Raw genomic sequence first — 23345 nt, 5'->3', positions numbered from 1 at the left:
GTACTTCTCTTATTCTGGGAAAGAGAACAGGAGAGACATTGCTATGGAGTGGGATAGGAAAAATGATGGCCAATAGTTTCAACAATTCCTTAGGTGGTATTTTAGAAGGCCACTTTGTATCCATTGCCCAATGTTGGTTATCACAACAAATCTAAATGCAGGTTAGGGAGAACTCTTTCTTTATAAAGAAAAGAAATTGCCTCTAAAAGAGAATCTAAGGTCCTACATCTTTCAGGGGTGGAGTGGGCATTAGAATCCAGATTTCATTTTGGGGGTGGGGGGTCAAGAGCTAGACAGAAGGGGGAGGGCATAGAGCCTGGTTCACCAGCTCCCTCAGATTTAGAGTTTTGACATTTTCCCCAAACGCAGCTGTGCAGAAGGTTATAAAAATTTGACCAAGCTGAAAGGAAGCATTGCCATGGAACTTTGATGTAAGCAAATGTTTTAAAACAGTACACATTTGCCCGGCCAGCGTGGCTCAGTGGTTGAGCATTGATCTATGAACCAGGAGGTCATAGTTTGATTCCCAGTCAGGGGACATTTGTTGATTTGATTGTTTATCTTCCTATTATTAAGTTTCATGAGTTCCTTGTAAATGTTGGAGATTAAACCCGTATCGGTGATATCATTGGCAAATATGTTCTCTCATGCAGTGGGTCTTCTTGTTGTTTTGTTGATGGTTTCCTTTGCTGTGCAAAAGCTTTTTATTTACATGATCTCACTCATTTGTGGAATATAGAGAACAACATGGTCTGATGAACGGGGACAGATCCAAAGACAGAGAGAGAGCAATCAGACTATTAATCCCCAGAGGGAAGGTAGGGGAGGGTGGGGGTAGGGGGAGGAGATCAGCCAAAGGACTTGTATGCATGCATATAGGCCAAACCAATGGACATGGACAACAGGGGGATGAGAGCATGAGTTGTGGGGGGGGGGGGGGAATGAGGGTTAATGGGGGGGGGGATGAGGACACATTTGTGATACCTTAACTAATAAAGAATTTAAAGATAAAAAAAAGAAAAGCTAATACAAGTGAACAAAACAAACAAACAAAAAAACACAACAATGATCACTCCCCCCAAACAAAATAAGCGGTTCAAGTTGTTAGATTAGTTTTTCTTTTAAATTTCACTATTAATGCATGTTTAGGTCCTTGTTTAAAAAATCAAATATGGCTCAGTGGATAGAGCATCAGCCTGCAAACTGAAGTGTCCTGGGTTCCATTTCAGTCAGGGCACATACCTCGGTTGCAGGCTCCATCCTCAGCCCTGGTCAAGCTCATGAGGAGGCAATCAATCAATGTGTCTCTCTCACATTGATGTTTCTCTCTCTCCTCCTCTTCCTCCCTTCCACTTTCTCTAAAAATCAATGGGGGAAAAAATCCTCTGGTAAGAATTGACAATAAAAAAATCAAATATAGATGTTCACCTTGAACCATGCAACCTCACCCTTCACTCCTCATCTCTCGCTGGCCCATCTCAGTTTCTCCCCAGAGGTAAACAACCATTACCAACAACAATCCTAATTTGGGGAGGGGGGGGGGTGTAGATCACTATATGTACTAGTACTTAAAAGATAAATATATATGACCTCTGGGATATTTAGGAAAGGTTGGGCCACCTAGAGAACAATGATGTGGGGAACTTGGTTAAGGTTTTTAAGAACTAACCTGTCATTTTATACTTTGTAAAACTTTATGAGTCTCAGTGATTATGCACATTTCCTCATTTATGTTCTGGTCTCAGAATGAATTCAAAACACTTTTGAAATCTGCCGGCTGCAAACTTGTGGTGATTGAATTTTCAGCAAAATGGTGTGGTCCTTGCAAAAAGATTTGTCCTATTGTTCATGTAAGTATCATCAGCCTCTATTTTACAATTTTAGAAGGAATTTAATATGCACAAATTCAAAATCCCCAAATATTGTTCCCAGAAAATCTTAAGTTTGGCTGAGCCATTATGAACTTATAGTACACACCCCAGAAGATTAAGACTATTTGTCTATGGATAATTCTCCAAGGAACATCGTATGTGCAAAAGGAGACAATTGTACAAGTGAATGGATTATTCATATTAATGGCATTTTACCAAAGTTCCTGAGTTTAGGACTTCTCAGTATTGGATTAGATTCCAGATAAACATGATACTTTTTAAAATTATAACATAAAAGAATAAACTACCCCCAATCCTTCAACCCTATTATCAAAACATATATCCTTTACATCATATTCCTTTTGTATCTTTGATCTACCTTATAAAGTACTCTAGTAAAATATTCTACTTAGTAAAATATATATATATATATATATAAATACACACACACACACACACACACATACTAGAGGCCCAGTGCACAAATTGGTGCACATAGAAAGGAAATTAATTAGAAGAAATATTTAACACATTGCAGATGAATCACAAGAATTCTCGTGTTTTCGTATTACACAGTGTTTTACAAAGTATCATACTTTAAAAAGATATTAGCTTTTTACATGTTTGAACATGTAATAAACAACTTCAAAATGCAATGAGTATTTAATTTTAAAGCATGCCTTTAACATTTATTTAAAACATTTTTTCGTACTCGTTCAATAGAAACTTATCTAGCCACTGGGTAAAGCTAGCAATAAAACTACTGGTTCTTCAATGTGTTGATATCACTATTTGCCCTTTCTCTATAATAGAAGTGTCAACCAAATTCACAATTGACAATGACAGATGGAAACATACGTGTGCAATTGGTTCCAGCAAGAGCTTTATATGTATCATGCATGCACGAGTCAATTTAGCCTTTTATAGAGAGAGAATAAACTTGCTTAATTAGACCTGCTTTCTGATTTAGCTAAACATTTTCCAGCCCAGTGAAGCACCCCAACTTCGTTTTCAGGTCATTGTCAGCAACACAGCAGTAAATATCAACGCAAAGCAGGTTATTATTATAGATCACACAGGGAGAACAAAGGGTGAAATATTTACCTGCAGCAGTGTTTGACTGTATTCTGCTCCGTGAGAAAACCTGAAGTCATTTTCAAGGTCCACCATTTCTTCTTTTCAGTCAGGTCAAATTTCTAAGCTTTCTAAATCTCCGTTCACTGGCTAATGAAAAGAAAATAGGATTCCACCGAGTCTCCTATCTACTTACTCCAGGACTTCTGTGAGGATCAAATGAGATGAGGCATGGGAAAACGCTTCACAGACATTTGGTTAAAGTGTAAAATGTTTCTACCTGGCTATAAAGCAAGTCAAGTTCCTGGGCTGAAGAAACTGCAAGGAGGCTAGTCGCTAGGGAGAGGAAGCCAGGCATTGCTACATGATGTCATTACCCGTCACCTGCAGCCACTGTTTCCAGGACAGGCTGGGCTGTGGGCCGCATTTTGCACCATGGGGCCTTGGCAGTGTTGGCTGCAATTTGGTGGGGTGTCGTTCTGGGAGGTGGTGGGGCCTGTTTCCCACTCGGGGGAAGCCGAGTGTTGCTTTGTGGGCGCCAGATCCACAGTGCTGTTTCTCTGTAAATGGCCAGTGCGCGTCACAGCAGCTCCTGCGTTGGGCATCTGCCCCACAGTGGTTGGTGCATGTCATAGCGACCAGTCGGATGGACACTTAGCATATTAGCCTTTTATATATATTCAGATCTTTTTTCCACATGCACACTGGTTCAGGTTTTTGTAGTCTTTAGATTATAATTTAATGTTTATACAACGTTTTATCTATTTAATTTTCCTATTGCTTCGTTTAAAAGTTTTCACCATTTTATTACTTATTTTCAGTAAACCATTCTGCATTTCTCCTTAAGTGCAGAAGTTTTACATTTACAGTCAAGTTGGTGAAATCTATTCCTTCAAATATAAAGTTTTGATTATGCTACATAAGTGAAAATACTCTGGTTTATATCCAAGGAGGTTTCTAACATTTCTACTTTTCTGACTTAAACTCTTGAATTTACCTGAATTAATTCTATCCACAGCCACAACCTTTGACATTTAATTTATAATACTTAGATCCAAATAGAGAACTTTGCTACATGACATATGAACATCCATTCTATGCCTAAAATTCATGGAATATCCAGATGGAACATTTTAATATGTGACATGCCCCTCTATTATGACTCTCAAATTTTTGGAGAATCCCCAAAGTTCAGCTTCAAGAGTCTAATTATACTCTCATGTTACTGAGTAAAGGCTGATCAAATTCCAACAGTCAACCAGAAGCATTTTCATAAAGTACAATGAAATCTAAGGATTGGTAACCTCTCCCTTCATACCTTAGGGCCCTAAGAGCAGTAACAGCTTTGCTGCTATAACGGGCTCCCACAGCCACTCCTACAATCATTCTTAACTTTATTGTTAATTATTGTTAACCCTGTGGAGATAAACTCCCTGAATTATCCTAATTTGAATGTGTCATCTGTTTTCTCTTGAGATCCAATTAATGCAAACATAGTTTTTAAATACAGTTTGGTTCATCCACAGTATGAAATACTATTCAGATGTTGGAAAGAATCAAGTAGACTCATACGTTTAGAAGACAGCATAGTATTAAATAAAAAGAGTACAATATAGGAAGATTTATATGGTATGGTCCCATTTATGTAAAACAAACACACATATATGCATGTGTAACTATATGTGTGTGTGTGTGTGTGTGTGTGTATATATATATATATATATATATATATATATATATATATATACACATATATATTTGGGAGAAGTTCAAGCTTTTGTTTTTCTTGTACTGTTTTAACTTTTGCAAGAGAATATATTCATGTATGGGGTATAATTTTTTTTAAACTCATAGCACATAAGGGTTTTGGAGAAAAGGCTTTATTTCCTCTAGTTCACTTTATCAGTCAGACATCAAAGCAGGAAACAGAAACCAAATTAGACAGAAAGGGATTTAAATACAAGGAATTTCATGCTTATAAAATAGCTGAAAGACTGGATGAATGGGCTCTGGACTGGCACTCCATTAGCAACTCTTTCACAACACCACAGACCCACCTACAGGGATCTGAACTTTGCCATTATCAGAAGTGAGGGAAGATGGGAACCACTACAGGAAGAAAAGAAAAAAACAACAACAAAAAAACATCAGCAGAGCTGCAATCAGGGAGCCAGAACCAGAATCAGGAAGCTACTGCTGCCATAGCTGCCTCTGGACATCCAGGAAACAGATGTGTGACACGGGATCCCTGAGTCAGCCGACTGCTGCTGCCTTCAGCACAACTACCATCCCATACTCACAGTCTTGCTTTTTAGCAGGAACATCCAAAAACAAACAGAAAGTACCTCTGTCTCACGTCTGCCTTCCAAGTCTCACCTGCATACATCTCATTGGTAAAACCAATTTGCTCCCCGAATGCTAGCTGCAAGAGAGTCCAAGAAATCTTTACCTTTTACCTTTATAGGCCCTGACAGAAGATGGAATGGAAGTTAGCTAGCTAAACCATTACTCAAGGAGGAGGAAGGATTCAAGACATTTTAGACACAGAAAAACTACAAGTTTCCAACCCATAGCATCTTTGCTAAAGGATGCATTGAAACAAGAATAAGGTGAATTATAAGAAAATGTGCTTTTTAAAAAGTGATTTAAAACTTTAAGTCTTCAGTAAATTCCACCGTTCCATATGATGACTAAGAGCAGGGATTGCAAATTCTTTCTGTAAAACTCTAGAAAATCAGTATTTTCAGGTTTGCAGGCCATATGGTCTCTGTCATAATTACTCAGCTTTGCTGTTGTAGCACAAAAGCAGCCAATGGCAATATACAAATGAATGGACAGGCTGTATTTCAATAAAATTGTATTTATAAGACCAGATGGAGAGCTGGCTTTGGTTTACAGGGCACAGTTTGCTAACCCTTGGCTGAGCGAATCATCGGGCATATAATTCAGAGCACTTCTGGAGAAGGAAAGGTTACAAATTTGTTGAGAAATTGCATCGTGTGATCATGGGAAGGCAAGTAGTCTGTGAGGCAAACCTACAGTGTGCACAGTGGAAGTGGCATCAAATGAGTTTCAGAAAGGAACCTGAGGCCGGATCAAAAAAGGACCTTGTGTAATAACCTAAGTTGCTGCTCTGTCATAAGAATTTTAAGAAGGGTTTTCCATGATCAAATGTGGGTTTTAGAAAATACTTTTGGCAGTGTTATTTAAGAATGAGTTGGGAAGACTGAAGTCAGGTAACCCAAGGTGAACAACAATCTAAATTTTGGAGATTTGGTGGTTTCTGGAGAAAAACAGGGAAGATCAAAGTCAGGAGACATTTTAGAATTAAGACCAAAAGCAAACAGATTATATATGAGGAAGAACAGAGCAGAAGGCAGAGTTGTTGTTGGAGGCAGGGCGGGAGTGGTCCTCGGTGGATGGAGTGGGGATAGGAAGGAAGACAGTGCCCATAAGGGAACTCCAGCCTAGCAAGGGACCATATCTGTACCATGTCTTCTGGCTGCTACTTGATACAAAAATGATAACTGCCAGTCCTTGTACATTTCCTGACAGATTTGGGAGGCTCTGAAAACTTCATAAATAGAACTGATCCTGGGAATTAGGTGACCACTTAGGTCAAACCCATTCCCATGACTCCTATAAGGGAACATCCATATATCACCAAACTTGACAAGTGCAAGTCAATTGCCCTGGAGTTCTTGGGTGACACCATTTTCCCGCCAGGTATGGAGATGCTGTCAATCTAAGTCAACATCTCTCTCTTTTTTTTTTTTTAAATCTGAAATGTACTCTAAAACTCCAGAGGCCTTTATGTGTATTCTCTAAATGTTTTCCCCCAATTTCACCATCTTTTAATGAGCCTCAGAAGAAGGAACTCCTACTTTGGTCACAATCCATGGATAAAAAATTGGAAAGAGTCCTTCAACAGAACTGTGCACAAATCCAATACTCACCCCACACCATGCTTCTTCCTTCTTCCCTCTTCCCCATGGGCACAGCCCTCAGCGGCAGCCCCATCTCTGACTGACTCCACTTGGCCAAGCTCAGCATACCTTACACCACCATCAGAGACAAGTCCCATCTGAAATAGGTCACTAAATATGCTTGTAATATGATATTAAAGCAAACAAATCAATGTGCAATTAGGTGTCCTTAGTGTATGAACACAGCCAGCTGGAAAAACCACACCGGAGTTGACATTTACAGGCTGTTGCTGCTGCTGCTGCGTCCACTATCCGCAGACCCGTCACTAATGCCATTGTTACCACCACTGCCAAAAATACTTCCAGAACACAACAGAAGCAGAAGAGCATTGTTTCTTCCTGTCTCTCACCTTCCAGGCCCGGCTGGTGTGGCTCAGTGGTTGAGGACCGGCCTATGAGCTAGGAGGTCACGGTTCAATTCCCAGTCAGGGCACATGTCCCAGTGGTAGGCTCGAACCCCAGTAGGGGGCATGCAGGAGACAGCCAATCAATGATTCTCTCTCATCATTGATGTTTCTATCTCTCCCTTCCTCTCCAAAATCAATAAAAATATATTTACAAAAAAAGAAAAAGCCTGGCAAGAAGAGAAAGTAAAGGCAGAGTTTGAGTATTTGGTTCAGAGATCTGTAGTTTTCAGATCACAGAAGATAGAATCTCTCCCATCCCCACCCCCACGCCCCTAGGAAAAAGCTACCAGCTCTCCCTCCATCCCACAGGGTATCTGGGTCTACCACATACATTTCATTATTTATTTGCTTTGTGTCCTTTTCCAACTTTGAAACTCTGGTCTTCAGTTTGGTTTTTTAGACTCTGGTTCTACCATGGACCTTCGCCTTTGGCACCATCTGACTTTTGACTTTGGTGCTTCAAATTCTAGGCAGCAGTGTAGGGCCAGAATGATGCCTAGCTGTCGGAAACAACCTTTTTGTTCATTTCTTGGTTTTGCCAGAAGATACCTCTAATGTGTAGTTTAATATTAACACTAAGCTAACAGGAAATTTTTATTCTTTTATTTTTCAAGGCAATGTCTATGCATTACCAAAATGTAGTGTTTGCGAATGTGGATGTCGACGATTCTCGGGTAAGAGTCTGAAATCCTTTCGCATAATGTCCAATTGTAATGTCCTTACAATTTAAAGTCAAGTAGAATTTCACAATTCTTTCTGATAAACTTTTGAAAACTCCCTCATAATGCTCTTGTATGTTTTGTATAGCTTAAAAAACAAACAAAAAGCCAGCAAAAATGTGGCTGTCCTGCCGCCCCTCCCCCCTCTCATACTAAAGCAGACGCCACTAATGAGTCCCAACATTCTCTGGACTCTGCTGGAAACCTGCTCAGCGGAGTGGCTGGAGGCAGGCAACACCAGGTGGCTGGAGTTGGGCTCAAGACAAAAAGTGATTTTGCCCCTGTAATAGATTATTATTAATCAATTTCTAACTCAATGCATTATACACATTTTATTTTATTTTTTTTATTGATTTCAGTTGAGGAGAGGAAAGGGAGAGAGAAATAGAAACATCAATGAGAGAGAACCATTGATTGGCTGCCTCCTGCACGCCCCCTACTGGGGATTGACCTGCAACCTGGGCATGTGCCCTAACCACGTGGTTCATAGGTCCAGGCTCAGTCACTGAGCCATGCCAGCTGGGCAGCATTACACACATTTTAATATATTTTACTTTTATCTTTTTGTATCTTTTTTTTGTGGGGAGTTTTTTTAAACATCCCAAGAAATTCTAGGAAATCCTTCCCTTATGTCCTCAGAGCCTTCCTTTCTCAACCTACTCCCTTCCAAAATAATGAGCCATGGGTCTTCAATCAAAATGTGACTTCTTAATGCACACAGTGTGCCTACAGAATTATTCTTCCTAACATTTGTTCATTTATAATGAGGAAAAGTAACATTCACTAGTGACCTATGCATACCTTAGGTTGAATTTGAGCTTCAGAATAACGAAAAATCTGTTATTCACCCATTCTGCCCTTTAATATGTATTCTATTCTTGTGGGTAAATATCTAGGAGTGGAATTGCTGGGTCATATGGTTACTCTGTGTTGAACTTTTTAAGGAATTGACAAACCATTTATAGCCCCACCAGCACCATCTGAGCATTCTGATTTCTGCACATCCTCACTAATGCATTATTGCTTGCCTTTTTTTTTATTGTAGCTCTTTGTCTTCTAAGGTTAACCAAAAGGCACAATTTTCTTTCCAGATAGAAATTTACTTATTAGTTGTTGTCATGGAAATTATAATTTAATGTGTGTGTGTGTGTGCGTGTGTGTGTGCGTGCGTGTGTGTGTGTGTGTGTGTGTTGTAGGCAGCAGGGGAGAGATTTAGTGCCATGAAGTGCTAAGAATTTCATAGAGAAAAGCCCAATTCTGTTGATCCTGTGGGTGGCCAGTTTTCTTTCAACTCTAAACAAGATAAATAAAAACTGGCATTGAAAGCAGATTATAATAGTGTAACACAACTGAAATTTTTACATTTGTCTTGGGTTTTTGCTCCAGAATTTTTACATAGATGGTCAGTGAAGGTTTAAAAAAAGTAAAAGAAACATGTAAGTCATACTTAAAATGGTAGACCATCACATCACCACATGTCTCAAGTGTGAGTTACAGATGCCGTTACTCTTCCTTTCTTCCTTTTAGTTTTTGTGTTTGCAATATTCTCCCTCTACCCTGGGTTCCACTGGAGCTCTCTGCAGTCTTCTGTAAACTCTCGGAATAGAGCTCATATGGTCATTCAATCCATTCTGTTTTGGCTTCCATCTCTCACCTCTCTAGACCTCTGGGTGAGAAAGCTCAGGAATGCTGGGCACAGTCATTTTCTATTGTAACGTTCCTGGAAGCTGTGATATGTTAGAAAAGTTGTTGGTAGGAGAATCTATAAATGTCGGCTGTCCCTGAGCTTTCAGACCGGTCTCCTGAGAAGTCACCAAATTCCATGCTTGGGAAAGACAGAGGACACCACAGTTGTGACTCCATGCCCTTTCTTTTCTTTCCCAGGACTTGGCCCAAACTTGTAACGTCAGAGTAATACCCACATTTCAGTTGTTCAAGCAAACCAAAAAGGTATGTTTCCATGGTAACTGACAAAGTTGCAAGAGATTATAGAACTATCAGAGTCTAAAAAAGATGAAACAACTGCATTTATTTTTAACACTTAGCAATGTATAAGTTCAGTGTGTGAACTTTACATATTGGCAATGAGTTGAAAATGCCTGAATTATAGTAGATCTCCCTATTCAGACCCTATGACATGTCCAAATTCATAAGAAATACCCACTGTTATCGCTATCTGAGGCAGAATCCTTCAAAAGGAACCTCACAAAAAAGGACATGATGAAATTGTCATGCAAATGTATACAAGTTTTTACCAACAGTTGGAGAAATGTTAAGCAAAAACAATCACAAGGCTATAAACTCCTTTGGTGGACCAGGCGGTTCTGGATTCAGGTTTCCATGGTCCAAACACCAGAGCTACTACTTTCTAGCAGCTCACTTAACAACCTCTTTGTATCTTCGTTTCCCTGGCTGTAAAAACATGAACCATCCTAAGTTTTCCCCCTCATGGCGTGGTTATGAGAATTGAATACATTAACATGAGTAAAGTTTTTAGACCCATCCTGACACACTTTAAGCGCTCGGTCCATTATCCCATGAAGATATTAATGGAATGAAATGTCTGAAATACTTGGTGTGTGATAACCCTGGTAATTTTCAATAGAAACATATGGCTGAGAGCACTGATAATTGTGCATACCTTATGCAACACTGTTCGGAGAAGCAAACATTTAATTGCCTTTCACACCATCATTCCATTGTTGGGAACTTTTGCTTCAGATATACTGCAAGGAAAGATAAACAGCTGTGTGTATAGTAATTGTAACATTATTGCTAAGAAAATATGGAAGGAAGCTAAATGCCTTTTTTTAGTAGAATGGCTAAGTAATTTATGATATATCTACTCTATGAAATGGTATCAATTAAAAAGTGTTATGAAGAATATATGTACAGTAAAAAATCATGCTTAAACTTTATAAAGATCATGTCTGCAATATGAAGAATAAAAGCACTTGATATGCTAAACTAGCTGTAGAATTTTATACTCAGCTTCTATTTGTTTGTATGTATTTACTGTACATAATCAGTCCAGTAGATTTAAATAATGTTTCCAAAAAAAATAAGACTGCCTATTCCCTCTCTTGAGCTTTTACTTGAAAATTGAAGCTATTTGACATATGCATTCGTAACCACCCCCACCTACATCTCATATTATTTGTGTCTTCCCCTCTTTTATCTCAAAAATGAGGATGCTTTCTACTTCCTAAATCCATTCGTCCACCACATCTTGACTGAATTCTTTGTATTCTGGTCCAGGCCTCCATTCACTGGCAAAGAGCCACTGTCCATTCGCCCTTGTATTTTTGATGTAGATTGTACCAACAGCCTTATGGCAATTCCTCTGAGATCGCAGACTTTGGAGAATATCTGCCTCCCTTAAAAATGTAATCTGCTCCCTTGCATTCCGTCAGAAGACTTAGGGAATCCCTTGGGTTTCTGTTTTTCCATTGCTGCCAAGGCCTCCCGCATTACCTCCGATACTCAAATACCATGGCCTCCCTTAGCCAGTTTTCTGGCATTCTCTACACAGCATCATTCTTTCAAGGTTTCGTTCTTCTGTCTTGCTTTTGATTCTAGCTCATTTCAAATACCTTCAAGGTATATAGAATATAAACAAAAGAAAACATTAGAAAGCTAAAGCAAATTCAGCTATGTAACAATGACCTAGGGCCATGGTGTACAATGGGCATTTCTTGGTGCTGGAAGTTTCCATCCAGAGGTTGAACAAATGCCTGGTGGGAATGCCCTATACACAACAGCTGTCATTGTCTCTCAGTTTTAGGGCACAGTTACAAGCCTCCTGCAGGTAATAAATCAGGTGGGTGTGTTCCCGCCTGGTGTGCTCCTTAGTGTTCCAGTAAGAGTAATTGTGGTTTTAAAGAAGTCCGTTCCTGTGGTGTCCTCCAGGTGGGGCATCCAAAACCTTGGCTGGTTTTTGTAACCAGAACTTTATACTGTATTTTATTGTAAGTATTTCATAAATTCGGTTTGCAAACCCTCTTTAAAAGCCTATAAACTCTCTCCAGCAAAATGCACATAAACCAGAATGTGCATAGAATTCTAGGGTATTCGATGAGCCTCTGAAGCTGACCAATAGACCCCCTTGGTTAATGGCTTCGGTTCCAGAGCAAAGTTGGTGAATGTCCACGGAGTAGGGGAAGGTAGAATAACAAAGTCTTAGCAAGTCTTGGCCAACTGCGTGGATATGGGCCACTGTCAGCGGTCGGTTCCTCCTTTCGTTCTTTGATAGAATGAAATGCACTTCAGTCCTCTCCTGAGAATGATGAGATATGGAGAGGTAGATGCTAGTAAATGAATTATTCGCAAAACAATAATTCAGAAGAATTGAGCTCTGTAGTAAGTGGGAGGAAATGTTTGCCTTTATGCTTCTGAAGCACAGGGCCCTTGCGGAGGTGGTGGAAGTCACTTCTAGCAAATACCCTCCTTGAAGCAGGGAGAGAGGTGAAAAGAATTCCAAGTAGGCAGCAACATTGTGCGTTAAAAAGAGGACAGCGTTGGAAGCAGGGGTCACACACTCGGTGTCCTCAAGGGTCAGGCAGGGACCATAGGGGAGGCAGTAGGAAGTGAGGAGTATGGTGGTCCCTGGAAAATCACCTCCCAAATACTGCTGTCACTGTTCAAGTTCATAGAAAGTTGAGCTTGACCTGCCCTCTAAAAAGAGTATCTGCAGATACTCATTTCTGCCATCTCTGGAGTCAGACAGCTGTCAGTGGACCCCCAGGCCTGCCTCTTAATAGCGTGTGACCTTGGGACGATGCTTTAACCACCTTGAGGTTCAGTGTCCTGCTCTGGAAAATAGGACTGTATCATGTGTCTTTGAATGATTGTCATGAAAATGTACAGAAAGTGCCCCAGCACTGGACTTGGTACAAAACATAGCTGCTAGCAGATCCCCAGGATCTCCCTGTGCACCTGTCTTCCTGAAAAATGTAGAAATAAATAGAAATTTGGAAATAACTTTTATGAGAAATCTCTAAAGCTCTTTGAATAACTATAATAAGCTAAGTCTTCTTAGCATTGCGGAGTTACCGACCCAGTGACATCCAAGTTGTTAAGGATTGTTTTAGACACGGCCGGGTTCTGCGTGAGAAGGGAAAAGAGAACTCTCACGTGGTCTTCAAGGTCCCAAAGGGTGCAGATCCCTAAAAGGGGTTGCATATCAGCCCCATAAGCAGCTGATCCACAGGCATAGGTTAATTGACTGGAGGAGGCAAGAACTGAGTAAGATGGAGGGAAAGTCAGAGAAGTGCAGCAACCATTCTTCACCAGTTTAGCAACCTTTGGCGCCATTGCCAAAGGTGCTACTCTCTGCTTTAGCAACTGAAAGGCAGTAATGACTTTGTACCTCTTTTCTCCAGGGCAGGGATTATTAGGCTGAGGCCAGTGAGGCAGGATATTGCAAGTGTAGGGGAGAATCCTGTCTTCATTTGAATTTTTGATGTTGTTTATCATGGATTTTTGCATTAACTTTTAATATTATTAAAATACTAGAGGCTCGATGCACGAAATTCATGCAAGAGTAGGCCTTCCTTCCCCCTGCCTGCCGCACTAGCTTCCCTCTGGCACCCGGGACCCAGGCTTCCCTCGCAGCCCTGGCTTTGTCTGGAAGGATGTCTTGTCTAATTAGCATATTATGCTTTTATTATTATAGATGTGTTAAACTATTCCTTCCCTTGAATCCTGAGTTTCTGGCACCCCTTGAATTTTATACCCTAGTCTCAGTCCCATTCTTCTCTGAATTTTAAATTGTTGAAAAATGGGAGTATTCTACTGGGTGATTCTCCAGAAAGACTTACAAGACTCAATAGCAGGTTGTACTCATAGATGAGATTTATCACAGCAAAGAATACAGAGTAAAAGCAGCATGAAAAAGACATGCATTGATGGAGTCCAGAAAGGTTCAGCATAGACTTCTGATGTTCTTTCTTGTCCAAGGATATAGGGGTAATCTCTCCAGCAATGGACTTTAGGGACATGTGCAGAATGTTGCTACTTTAGGGGTGCCCTTTGGAATCTCAGGGTCTGAGGACTTTATGTGGGGACTAGTCACATGGATATATCATGCTAGGCAACCATTGCTACACAACTAGCCATGACAGTGGAAACTTGGGACCCCCAAAACAAAACCAGGCACACATCATCAATATTGATGTTTACACAAAGCAACTTGATAAGCTATCATGTCCCAGTCCTTCGCTCCAGGTATCTACACTAATAAAAGAGAAAGATGCAAATTGACCATACTTTTGCGACGCCCACCAGCCAATCAGGAGTGAGTATACAAATTAACCCAACAAAGATGGCGGGTTAACTTGCATATGCAGACGCCTAGTATCCTGGGGTGGGGCGGGAAGCTTGCATCATCACCATGATGACAACACAGGCGGCCCACACCACCGCAGCCACTCCAGGTCTCTGGGCAGCGTGGGAAGGTGAAAAGGCGGCTCCAGGCCAGAGCAAAGGCAGAAAGGTGGCTCCGGCTGGAGTGAAGGCAGTGCCAGCAGCCAGGGGAAGGAAGGCCCATTCTTGCACAAAGCTTGGTGCATCAGGCCTCTAGTTTATAATAAAGTCATCAATCACTAACACAAGGAACACTCAGAGGGCCACTTGGAGGAAGAGGAGGGGTGAAAGTCCTGTCACTGTTCTCTCGGAGACATGCAAGGATTAAGCCCCCAGATCTGCTGCATTAACTCTTTTCTTTCACGGAATCATGTGGAACATCAAATATCATCTCTGTTATAAGTAGCAATAGTGCCAAACTGCACTAACTGAAGGGTATGGCTTGGACCCAAGTCAACAGATTTCCTACTATCCCTTGAAAACTAGACCTTGAGGTGATCCACCTATGGGAGAATTGGGGGAGCAGAAGAGAAACTTACCCACCAGGGGAAGAAGATATTGCTGCTTTTCACAACTATTGATCCTCAAAAGTGAGGCCCGAGGGCGTTAGCCTTCCAGACCTATCTGTGGAAAACAGACCTTAGACCCCCTTTACATGTGCTTTCCAGAAGAACAGTGGGGGGAGAGCAGCCCTGGCCCTTAAGCAGAACACCCCCAAAAGGAAGGAGTTAGACACAAGCTCCTTCCTTTGTCAGGGTTTAATTGATAAGCTCACCTTGAACTTGGGGAGAACTCAGGAAGGGGATATACAACTTGGAGGAAAGTCAGGAAAGGGGAAAACAAGCACATTTTCCCAGCACTTCAGAGTTGTGCAGATTTTCCAGTGGAAACATGAGAACAGAGTATATGCCGTTGAAAGAAATGGCTCCCAAACCATGCTTACGTTCCACCCCATACTTCCAGCGATGGGCAGCATGGCATCTCCTCCGGCCAGAGTCCAAAATTGCTTTTCCTATTCTAGTGTGGCTTGAAATGAATTCCCACCTTAGACTCATGTCCCCCTTCCCCTTTAAGAGAAAGCCACATGCACTGAGTCACTGTACTGAGCCACACTGTACTGTGTTTTATGAGTTTCAAGGGAGCTTCCTGTGTGTCCTCAACAGCTTCCGCTGATGGGGGAGAATACGGGTAGGCCAGCTACGGCCCGAAGGCCAACTCTAACCCTCCACCAGTTTTTGTAAATAACATGTTACTGGAACACAACCATGCCCATTTGTTTAATCATTGTCTGTGGCTACTTTCGAACCACATAGCAGATTTGAATAGTTTTGACAGAGACCATATGGCCTGCAAAGCCTAAAAGAGGTATTATCAGCCCCTTTACCAAAAAAGTTTGTCCATCTCTGACATAGAAGGAGAAAAGCACTTCAGTCGTTATTTATGCCACCAAGGCTCTAAGAGATATTTATAGGCAGAGTTTCGAGATTAGCTACAACAAAATGAAATAGGTTCATATTTAACTAAAATCTCACTATTGAGAAAAGGTGCAGTATAGATTAGAAGAAAAAAAGATAATAGATCACTTTTACATGCTCTGCTCTTAAATTCACATCCATAGAAATTCAAGCTGTTTAAAACAGACTGTTCCAAGAAGGCCCTGGCTTCTTGGTTTGCTTTGGCTCAACTCCAAACACCTTAACTAAGCTGCTTCCATGTGCAAGGTCTGGCTGGCTGTTGTGAAAGTCAAAGGGGAAGTGGACAAACACCTGGGGGAGGAAGGGGTCTGGGTGGAGTCAGAGAAATGGCCAAGGTAGGAACAAACAGTAATTAATACTGTCCACCTTGGAATACAAGGTGAAGGGACTCTTAAAAGTTCTCCGGTTAGACATATCCTTCCCAGCTTGTTAATAAGACTTGCTGCCTTAGTACATAAACCATTTGTGAAAAAAAAGAACAACGTGTCATTACAGATTACAAACTTGTATTGTACATACAAACATTTCTACAGCTCTCCCCGCACAATGTCTTGTGTGGGCCGGTTGGTTGGGCTTTTTTGTTTGTGTTGTTATTGTTGCTGTTGCTTTGAGGATTCTGTTGTTGTCGTCATTGTTTTGAACTCAGTACAGATGGCTGAAAAATACTCGAATTTTCATACAACTAGTCCAGATATAACTTGAGTAGTCACTCAACCACGCTGCATATCAATGGGCCATGGCATTTTATTATAATTATTCTATGAGGGCATCAGTAGTCAGACTCCTTCATTTGTCCATCTGTTAAGAAGGGACCACTGACTCTAGCCTCTGCATTTTCCTAGTAACAGTAATAAATGTTTTGTAGAAGATTTGATGTTTTTGAGGGAAAAAACAAAAACCTGCCTCTGGTCGAAGCTGGTGATGGGCAAATGGAGAAGTTTGTTTCATTGGTCTATTTTTATGTATATTTGAAAATGACCAAGTAAGTTTTTGTTTTTTTTAACTGACAGTTGCACATAGGTGTTTCTGTTGTGCATGGACAGCCATCCCATGTCCCAATGGTCTCTGCGAACTGAGCTTATAAATGTGGTTAGCAGTCACCATGAGGGTGCCAGCAGCACAAGGAAAACGCAGACATGGAGAAGAGAGAAGCAAACGTGCTCCCTAGTGCTTCAGAGTAGAGGGTGCCTCTGAGAGACACAGCCAAATAGTCAGGTTAAAATGAGAAAACATTTGGGCAGAAAGAATATGCTAGTTGCCATGTATATATTATCTCTTTAAAAAAAAAAATAGAGCTACCTATGAAATAAGCTCTTCTCAGTAATCTGCTCCTCCTTCATTAACTGCATTCATTAAGCTCCTGTATGCAGAGTCCGTGCTAGACATAGAGACACAAATGCAACATTTGCCTTTGGCATACTGGGCCGAGGAAGAATAAACTAGGTCACAGTGTGAGAAGTGTGTGCCTTCTAGTGCCTGAAACATAGCACTACCCAGAGTCTCAGACCTATACTTTAGTCCCCAGAAATCAGCTTTGCTCCATTCACTTCAGGCCTAAAACCGTTCACAGAGTGCCAAGATGTAAAGTTCTGGACTAGATACTGAACCTATGGAGGAAAAAATAAGGTACAGTTCCCATCCTTGGACTAATGGGGAAGGAAGATAACAAAATCATTTTTTTACCAGTGGAATGCCAGGGTACTCTGAGCTCACAGAGAAAGACTTCAGGGCAGGCTTCATGAGTTAAATCTTGAAGGATGGTTAAGATCAGCAAATGAGTCCGGCTGGTGTGGCTCAGTGGTTGAGCATCGACCCATGAACCAAGAGGTCACCCATTAGATTCCCAGTCAGGGCACAGGCCGGTGTTGGGGACTTGATCCCCAGTAGGGCGCGTACAGGAGGCAGCCGATCAATGTTTCTCTCTCTGTATCCCACTCCCTTCCTCTCTCTCTAAAAAATCAATAAAAAACATATTTTTTAAAAAAGATTAGCAAGTGAGAAAAACAGGAAGAAACAGTTATGAAATAGCATGAGTATGTGTCGGGAGTTGTTTGATGATAGTATAATGATGGTAAAGAATAACTAAATTATCACTAGAATATGAGCTCCATGAGGGAATTTTGTCTGTTTTGTCTGGCTTGCAGTAGGGACCGATTAAGTATTTGTTAAATGAATTCATCTAGGAAGTGTTGCTAGAGTTCAGAGCTGATGGTAGGGAGTGGCATTCAATGCAGACATGATAAAATCAAGGAATCCGTGGTAAGAAGCTGGGATTTGATGATGATAGAGAAACACTGAAGAATTTTACAAAGAAGGATAGCATGACTGGAATTGTGTTTTATGAGCTTCAAGGGGGATGAAGGGACCTAAGAGGGAGGTGTCTGGGCTGGTAAAGTTCTGTATCTCCATCTGGACCTGGTTGTGCAGATGCATTCTCTTCTGTAATAATTCTCCAAGCTGTATGCTGACAATTTGTGTAGTTGTCTGAGTGGATATGAATTTTTTAAACGTGACCTTGGTTTCTGGGCTCAGGTAACAGCTGGGGTGGGGGGGACGGGGGGGGGGTGATGGTGCCTGTACTAAGTTCAGTGTATCTAGAAGAAAGGGGTCAAATTCCACAGTGACCACGGCTCTTATTGCACTTGTGGCTGCCCTTGGTGGCTGTCCTGGTGTCACAGCGCAGGCCTGTCATAACTCCATGGTCATGGAAAACACCCCTCCCTGGAACTTCCCTTCAGGTATTCTTATCCCTCCCTCCCCCTCCTCCTGAGCTGGTGCCATCCCTGCAGGAGGGCAGTCTCCTCTAAGAAAAGAGCCCTTCTTTATCCGCCCTAAACTCTCTTGGTCTCCATGATGCCCTTTGGCGGTAGGCGAGGTCCTAAGATTAGCAGGCATAATCAGATCCACTGAAGTTATTTCCATAAAGACACCAAAACTAGCTTCTTCTGGACTGCGAGGGGCCCAGGGGGCTGTCTAGCATTACAGGGAGGTGGTCATTGGCAACAGACACACCTTGGGAAGGTCCCCTCCCTTCCTTGCCTGTGTCTCTCTTCTGCTCAGCTGTTACATAGCCTTCACTGGAGTCAAACTACTCCTGCAGCAGAGGGGTAGGGACAGGAATCTACGGCAGAAGCCACGACAGGAGGGCTGCAGACCCAGGATGTCTGCTTCCAGCTCCCCTGGGGAAAGACGGAATGAGACTGTGGTGGAACCCCGAAACCTCTCACACCCTGCATTCCACCCCAGTGTCGCTGAGAGGCAGACGATGGCACTCTTTTAAGCCCCAGTTGAGCCGTCCAGGATGTCCTCTTGCCTCCAAGTGAAAAGACATGTGAAAAGCCTTCCCCTCTCTCGCAACATCTTGCCTCACGGGCCGCTGGCTTCCTGGCAATGCACTTAGCGCGCTGGTCACTTAGCTCAGCGTAGTATCTTTTTCCTGCTCCCTGACGAGGTCGGTCATTCAGGTGGCCAAGCCCTGCCTATGTTCTTGCCAGGACACCTGCTCTGCCTCCGAGGACGATGGGACTCTCTTCATTCCTAGAGCCACCACCCAGCTGCCACCTGACTCTTAGGAAAGAGAGACTCGTACAGACCCTTCCTGACACCCTCCTCCCCAGGTGGCCAAGGCTAAGAGAACTTTTTTAGAGGAGATGGCTACAAACCAGACAACCCAGATAAATCGTGAAATTCTGCACCCACACTTAGGTAACCCTATTCACGAGAATCAAAAGAGCAATTTGCTGCTATAGAAGTGGAGTCGAGAGAAAGCCGGTAAGTGAAATGGGATCCAGACAGAGTGACAAGACAGGGGTTTACTTTAAAGGAATAGAATGAGCCATGGTGCCCACAGGCAGCCCCCAGACTCATGCTGGGGAAGCAGAATCATTCGATGAGGGGATAGTTTCTTCTCTGCCGCACACTCGGCTTTGAAGTCAGTTCTAACCTTTTCCAACCCCTACCCCAAAGTCCCAACACCTTTGTTGATTTTTTTGGGTTGCTAAAGTCTCCCTCACTGGAAACTCAAGTCCCAGCCTCAGTTTACCCACACTGTTCCTTCTCTCCAACTACCTCAGACGATTGGTACTGAAATGGCCATGAATAGAAAGATCTTTCGCTTTCCTATTTCATCATATATAAGATGCTCATGGACAGGTACACCCTTACTTTATATGCTACTGAAAAGTCTTGCAAAGAAAACATCCCATCCGCTGTGAAATACACCCTGATTCAGAGACCCGAGCATTTGGGAAGAAAACGTGCTGCTTAGAGGCAATGATTGCAATACCATTACCTGGGCAAACGTCAGTGGATGGGAAGTCCAAGTCCTTTGACTTCAGAAAATCCTCTATGTGAGTTAACAAGCCCTCAATACCAATGGGTTACAGCTCAGACATTTCGGTGACTGGGTTTCCTCACTGCCAACAACATTCTATGGTTTAGACCTTAGTGTAGAGGAGTATCATGGAGAATTCTGGAAATCTGGCAAAACACTACCGTAAAACGATTTTGAAATGGTGCCAAACAACTAAAGCATCATGAATTTAATGTGTTTAACGCGTGTTTCTATTTATTGTGTAGATGATAAAAATGAGTAGAGGATAATTTTTACAAGCAGGAACAGAACTCCTCAAAGCTTCAACATCTTTGCACTACTTGAACCGATAAACATTTCACCTTTGTGTATTTGTGAACAGATTTTTGAATTTTGTGGAGCTGATGCTAGCAAATTAGAAGCGAAGATTCAAGAACTAATGTAACCTGATCGCCAAGACAAAATACACTGGCAGCATTTTAAAGCCCACAGCCAAGTGTTCGTGTTTTCATTTCCAGCAAATACTGTAATGTTCTACTGTGCTCTCCCCTAATGCGCTGCAGGTTGAATTTCTTCTTGCAACTCGCGGAGAAATCGCTTAATAGCCCTGAGCTCTCAGAGATTGCGGTCATTCCCATTCTCTAAGATGTCCTTTCCACTTATTCTGAGCACATCCCTTAGGCAATATTGTTATGACCTTCACAACAGAGACGCTGTCCAGCTACATAATATCAGGTCATTGGGACGGTTTCCAGAGATCACCAAGATGGAATTCTTCTCGGTGATCTAGAAACCAATAAATGCCTCATTGCCCTGGGGCACTCCAAATATATAGCGCTTCTCCCAATGAAGCCATTGTTCGCGGTACAAAATTCTTTTCCAGTGTATTAGCTAGAATTGTGTCATTTTTCTCTCTCTCATTGCCTTTCTAAAATTATTCTATAATTTTTTTAAAATCTCTCAAAAACAAAAGCCAGAAAGTAATTTTCCTACCTATACATATTTTTTAAACTGAGATCGCTCAGACAGTTAGCGCTCAGAGAAGTTGGCTGCTTCTCCTATTAACTGCACCCACCCTAGGGCTGCCATCAGATGAACACCAGGGCCTTTAAGTCGTGGAGCCAGCTCTCCCAAGCCATCAATGACTGAGATTTTGACGACGCCTAGGATCCACGTGCCTTGTTAGAATTCTTTGGAGTATAGAGTAGCGGAAACCAACCTGTGCTAGCTTAAGCAAAAAGCAACACTGATTTACCATGCAACAAATATTTATTGAGAACTTACTCTGTGCCAAGCACTCTTATGGTCCCTTAAAATAAAACTTGGTTGATAGAATCCAAAGACAGAGATATATCCAGCCTTTTATGAGAATAGAAATGAGGAGAGAAGGGGCGTGGGGGGCCCAGGATGGTTCTGAGTGTGTCTGTCCTCTGCTTTTCTCTTCTCACCTGAATCACCATTCCTGTCGTTCTGGATAGGTGTTCTTTACTTCCAGTCCTCATGTGGGAAAGTATCCCCTGAGAATAACCCCCAAGTTATCCCCTCCATTCAAGAGACCAGCCAGACTGCACCTCAGGAAGACTCTAGTCAGTGGGTAGGATCACAGGATAAAACAGTTTTGCTCATGCTATAAGATAGGGGTGAGGATGGCAAGGATCCCAGACAGGCAAGAGGTTCGAAAGACTCAAAATATTGTGTCCCATACTAAACATAAAATTTTAAAACAAAGTAACAATTTAAAGCAAAAAGTATTGGACAAGAGGACATATATCCAGCTATGCTTATGTATATAAATATTTATGGACTTACGTGCTAGGCAATACCCTAAACCCTTTGCATTTATCCTTCATTTGACCACTGCAACAATCCTGTAAGTAGCTGTGTACTGGTAAATACTTAACAACTGGCTGTGTGTGTGTGTGTGTGTGTGTGTGTGTATTGGCGGGGGAAGGTGGGGAGGGTAATCCTGGTTTGTAGTGATTGCCAATTGCTATAGTGTAAATACTTGGTAGATTTCAAGCTACTAACCTGAACTTGCAGAGTATGGAAAAGATGTACGTACAAGGCTCTTATGTGCTGGTTAAGATTTGGCTCCAGGACTTCACTACATATACATGAGGTACTACTTTTACCCCTGTTTTCTTACAGAGGAGAGGACAGACACAGCATAGTTAAATGACTTGCCCAGGTTTTCCCAGGTGAATCTATATTAGACCTCAAGCTGTCTGGCTGCAAAACTGAGACCAAGGATTGAAGAAAGATAATACAGCTGGGCTTATAACAATGCCATCTTTATCTTAAATTTTACCAGTCACTCTCACCACTTAACAAAATATAGTGTCAAAAATTTTCAGTCATCTTACCTGGTGCCCTCATCTCACATAAGAGCCCATTGGAGAGGTTTAGAGCAAAACGTCTCAATTTGCACTTCCAGGACTTAAACCATACTACAATTTACCCGATTATTCGTGCCATATGCTATTTGCATCCCCTCCTACACTCACCACATCCCTAATAGGTTCTTAGCATTGTCAGTGTACACAGGAAATAGACTCGGCGTTTGATCTGTCCAAGATCACAAAGGAAGCGGGCAGTCAGGATTCCCACCCAGGTCCATCCGTCTCCAAGGCCCACAATAAAGGCTGCCGTTCCTTGGAGCCCTTTTCGGCCTCCACAGGACTATTGCAGCTCAGCAGCCAAAATGCAGTCGGCTTCCAGTCCACAGTCCTTCCTGAGCGCCCCTTCCTTCTTCCTGGTGCACTAGTCCAACGGAACATGTCCACTCGGCCTCCTGACTCCCAAGCACAGTTCTCTCACCTCTCAAAGTTTGCATTAAAGAATAATAATAAAAAAATACATTCAGACTCACTGTATCGTTTCCTTCCTGTGACGATGATAACGTTATTTAACCATAACAAAATACTTCACCTAGCTCTTTCATCTGCAATGAATGCATCTTTAACAAGCTTAGAAAGTTCTGGCTTATTGTCCACATTTTACTCTCCTGGAGTCACAAATTACAGTCTAAATTTAAAATCACCCCCCCCCCATTTTCTATGGGGCACAATCAAAGATAGTTCTGGCAAAATTAGGAGACAGGCCAAGTTGAGGCCTTCTCCACTCTCAGTTCCAGGACCT

General features: G+C 41.9%; 1 protein-coding gene across 1 annotated transcript; it reads left to right on the top strand.

The window, feature by feature from the left end:
- Positions 1-1680: 1680 nt before the first annotated feature.
- On the top strand, positions 1681-22043 carry LOC132212802 (thioredoxin domain-containing protein 8-like). Its single transcript, XM_059658789.1, has 4 exons — positions 1681-1850; positions 7953-8012; positions 9942-10007; positions 20590-22043. The coding sequence occupies exons 1-4, from the start codon at positions 1713-1715 to the stop codon at positions 20650-20652; spliced, it is 327 nt and encodes a 108-aa protein (XP_059514772.1). The 5' UTR covers positions 1681-1712; the 3' UTR covers positions 20653-22043.
- Positions 22044-23345: the final 1302 nt, after the last annotated feature.

Source organism: Myotis daubentonii, chromosome 11, assembly GCF_963259705.1.
Source record: "Myotis daubentonii chromosome 11, mMyoDau2.1, whole genome shotgun sequence".
In the NCBI taxonomy this organism is placed as follows: Eukaryota; Metazoa; Chordata; class Mammalia; order Chiroptera; family Vespertilionidae; genus Myotis; species Myotis daubentonii.
The sequence above is the reverse complement of the archived record's forward strand: the minus strand, read 5'-3'. Positions and strand labels throughout refer to the sequence as shown.

Coding starts and splice junctions, on each gene's coding strand:
- LOC132212802 (XM_059658789.1), top strand. CDS start 1,713: ATGCACATTTCCTCATTTATGTTCTGGTCTCAGAATGAATTCAAAACA. Junction 8,013..9,941: donor TGGATGTCGACGATTCTCGG/GTAAGAGTCTGA, acceptor TTTCTTTCCCAG/GACTTGGCCCAAACTTGTAA. Junction 10,008..20,589: donor TGTTCAAGCAAACCAAAAAG/GTATGTTTCCAT, acceptor ATTTGTGAACAG/ATTTTTGAATTTTGTGGAGC.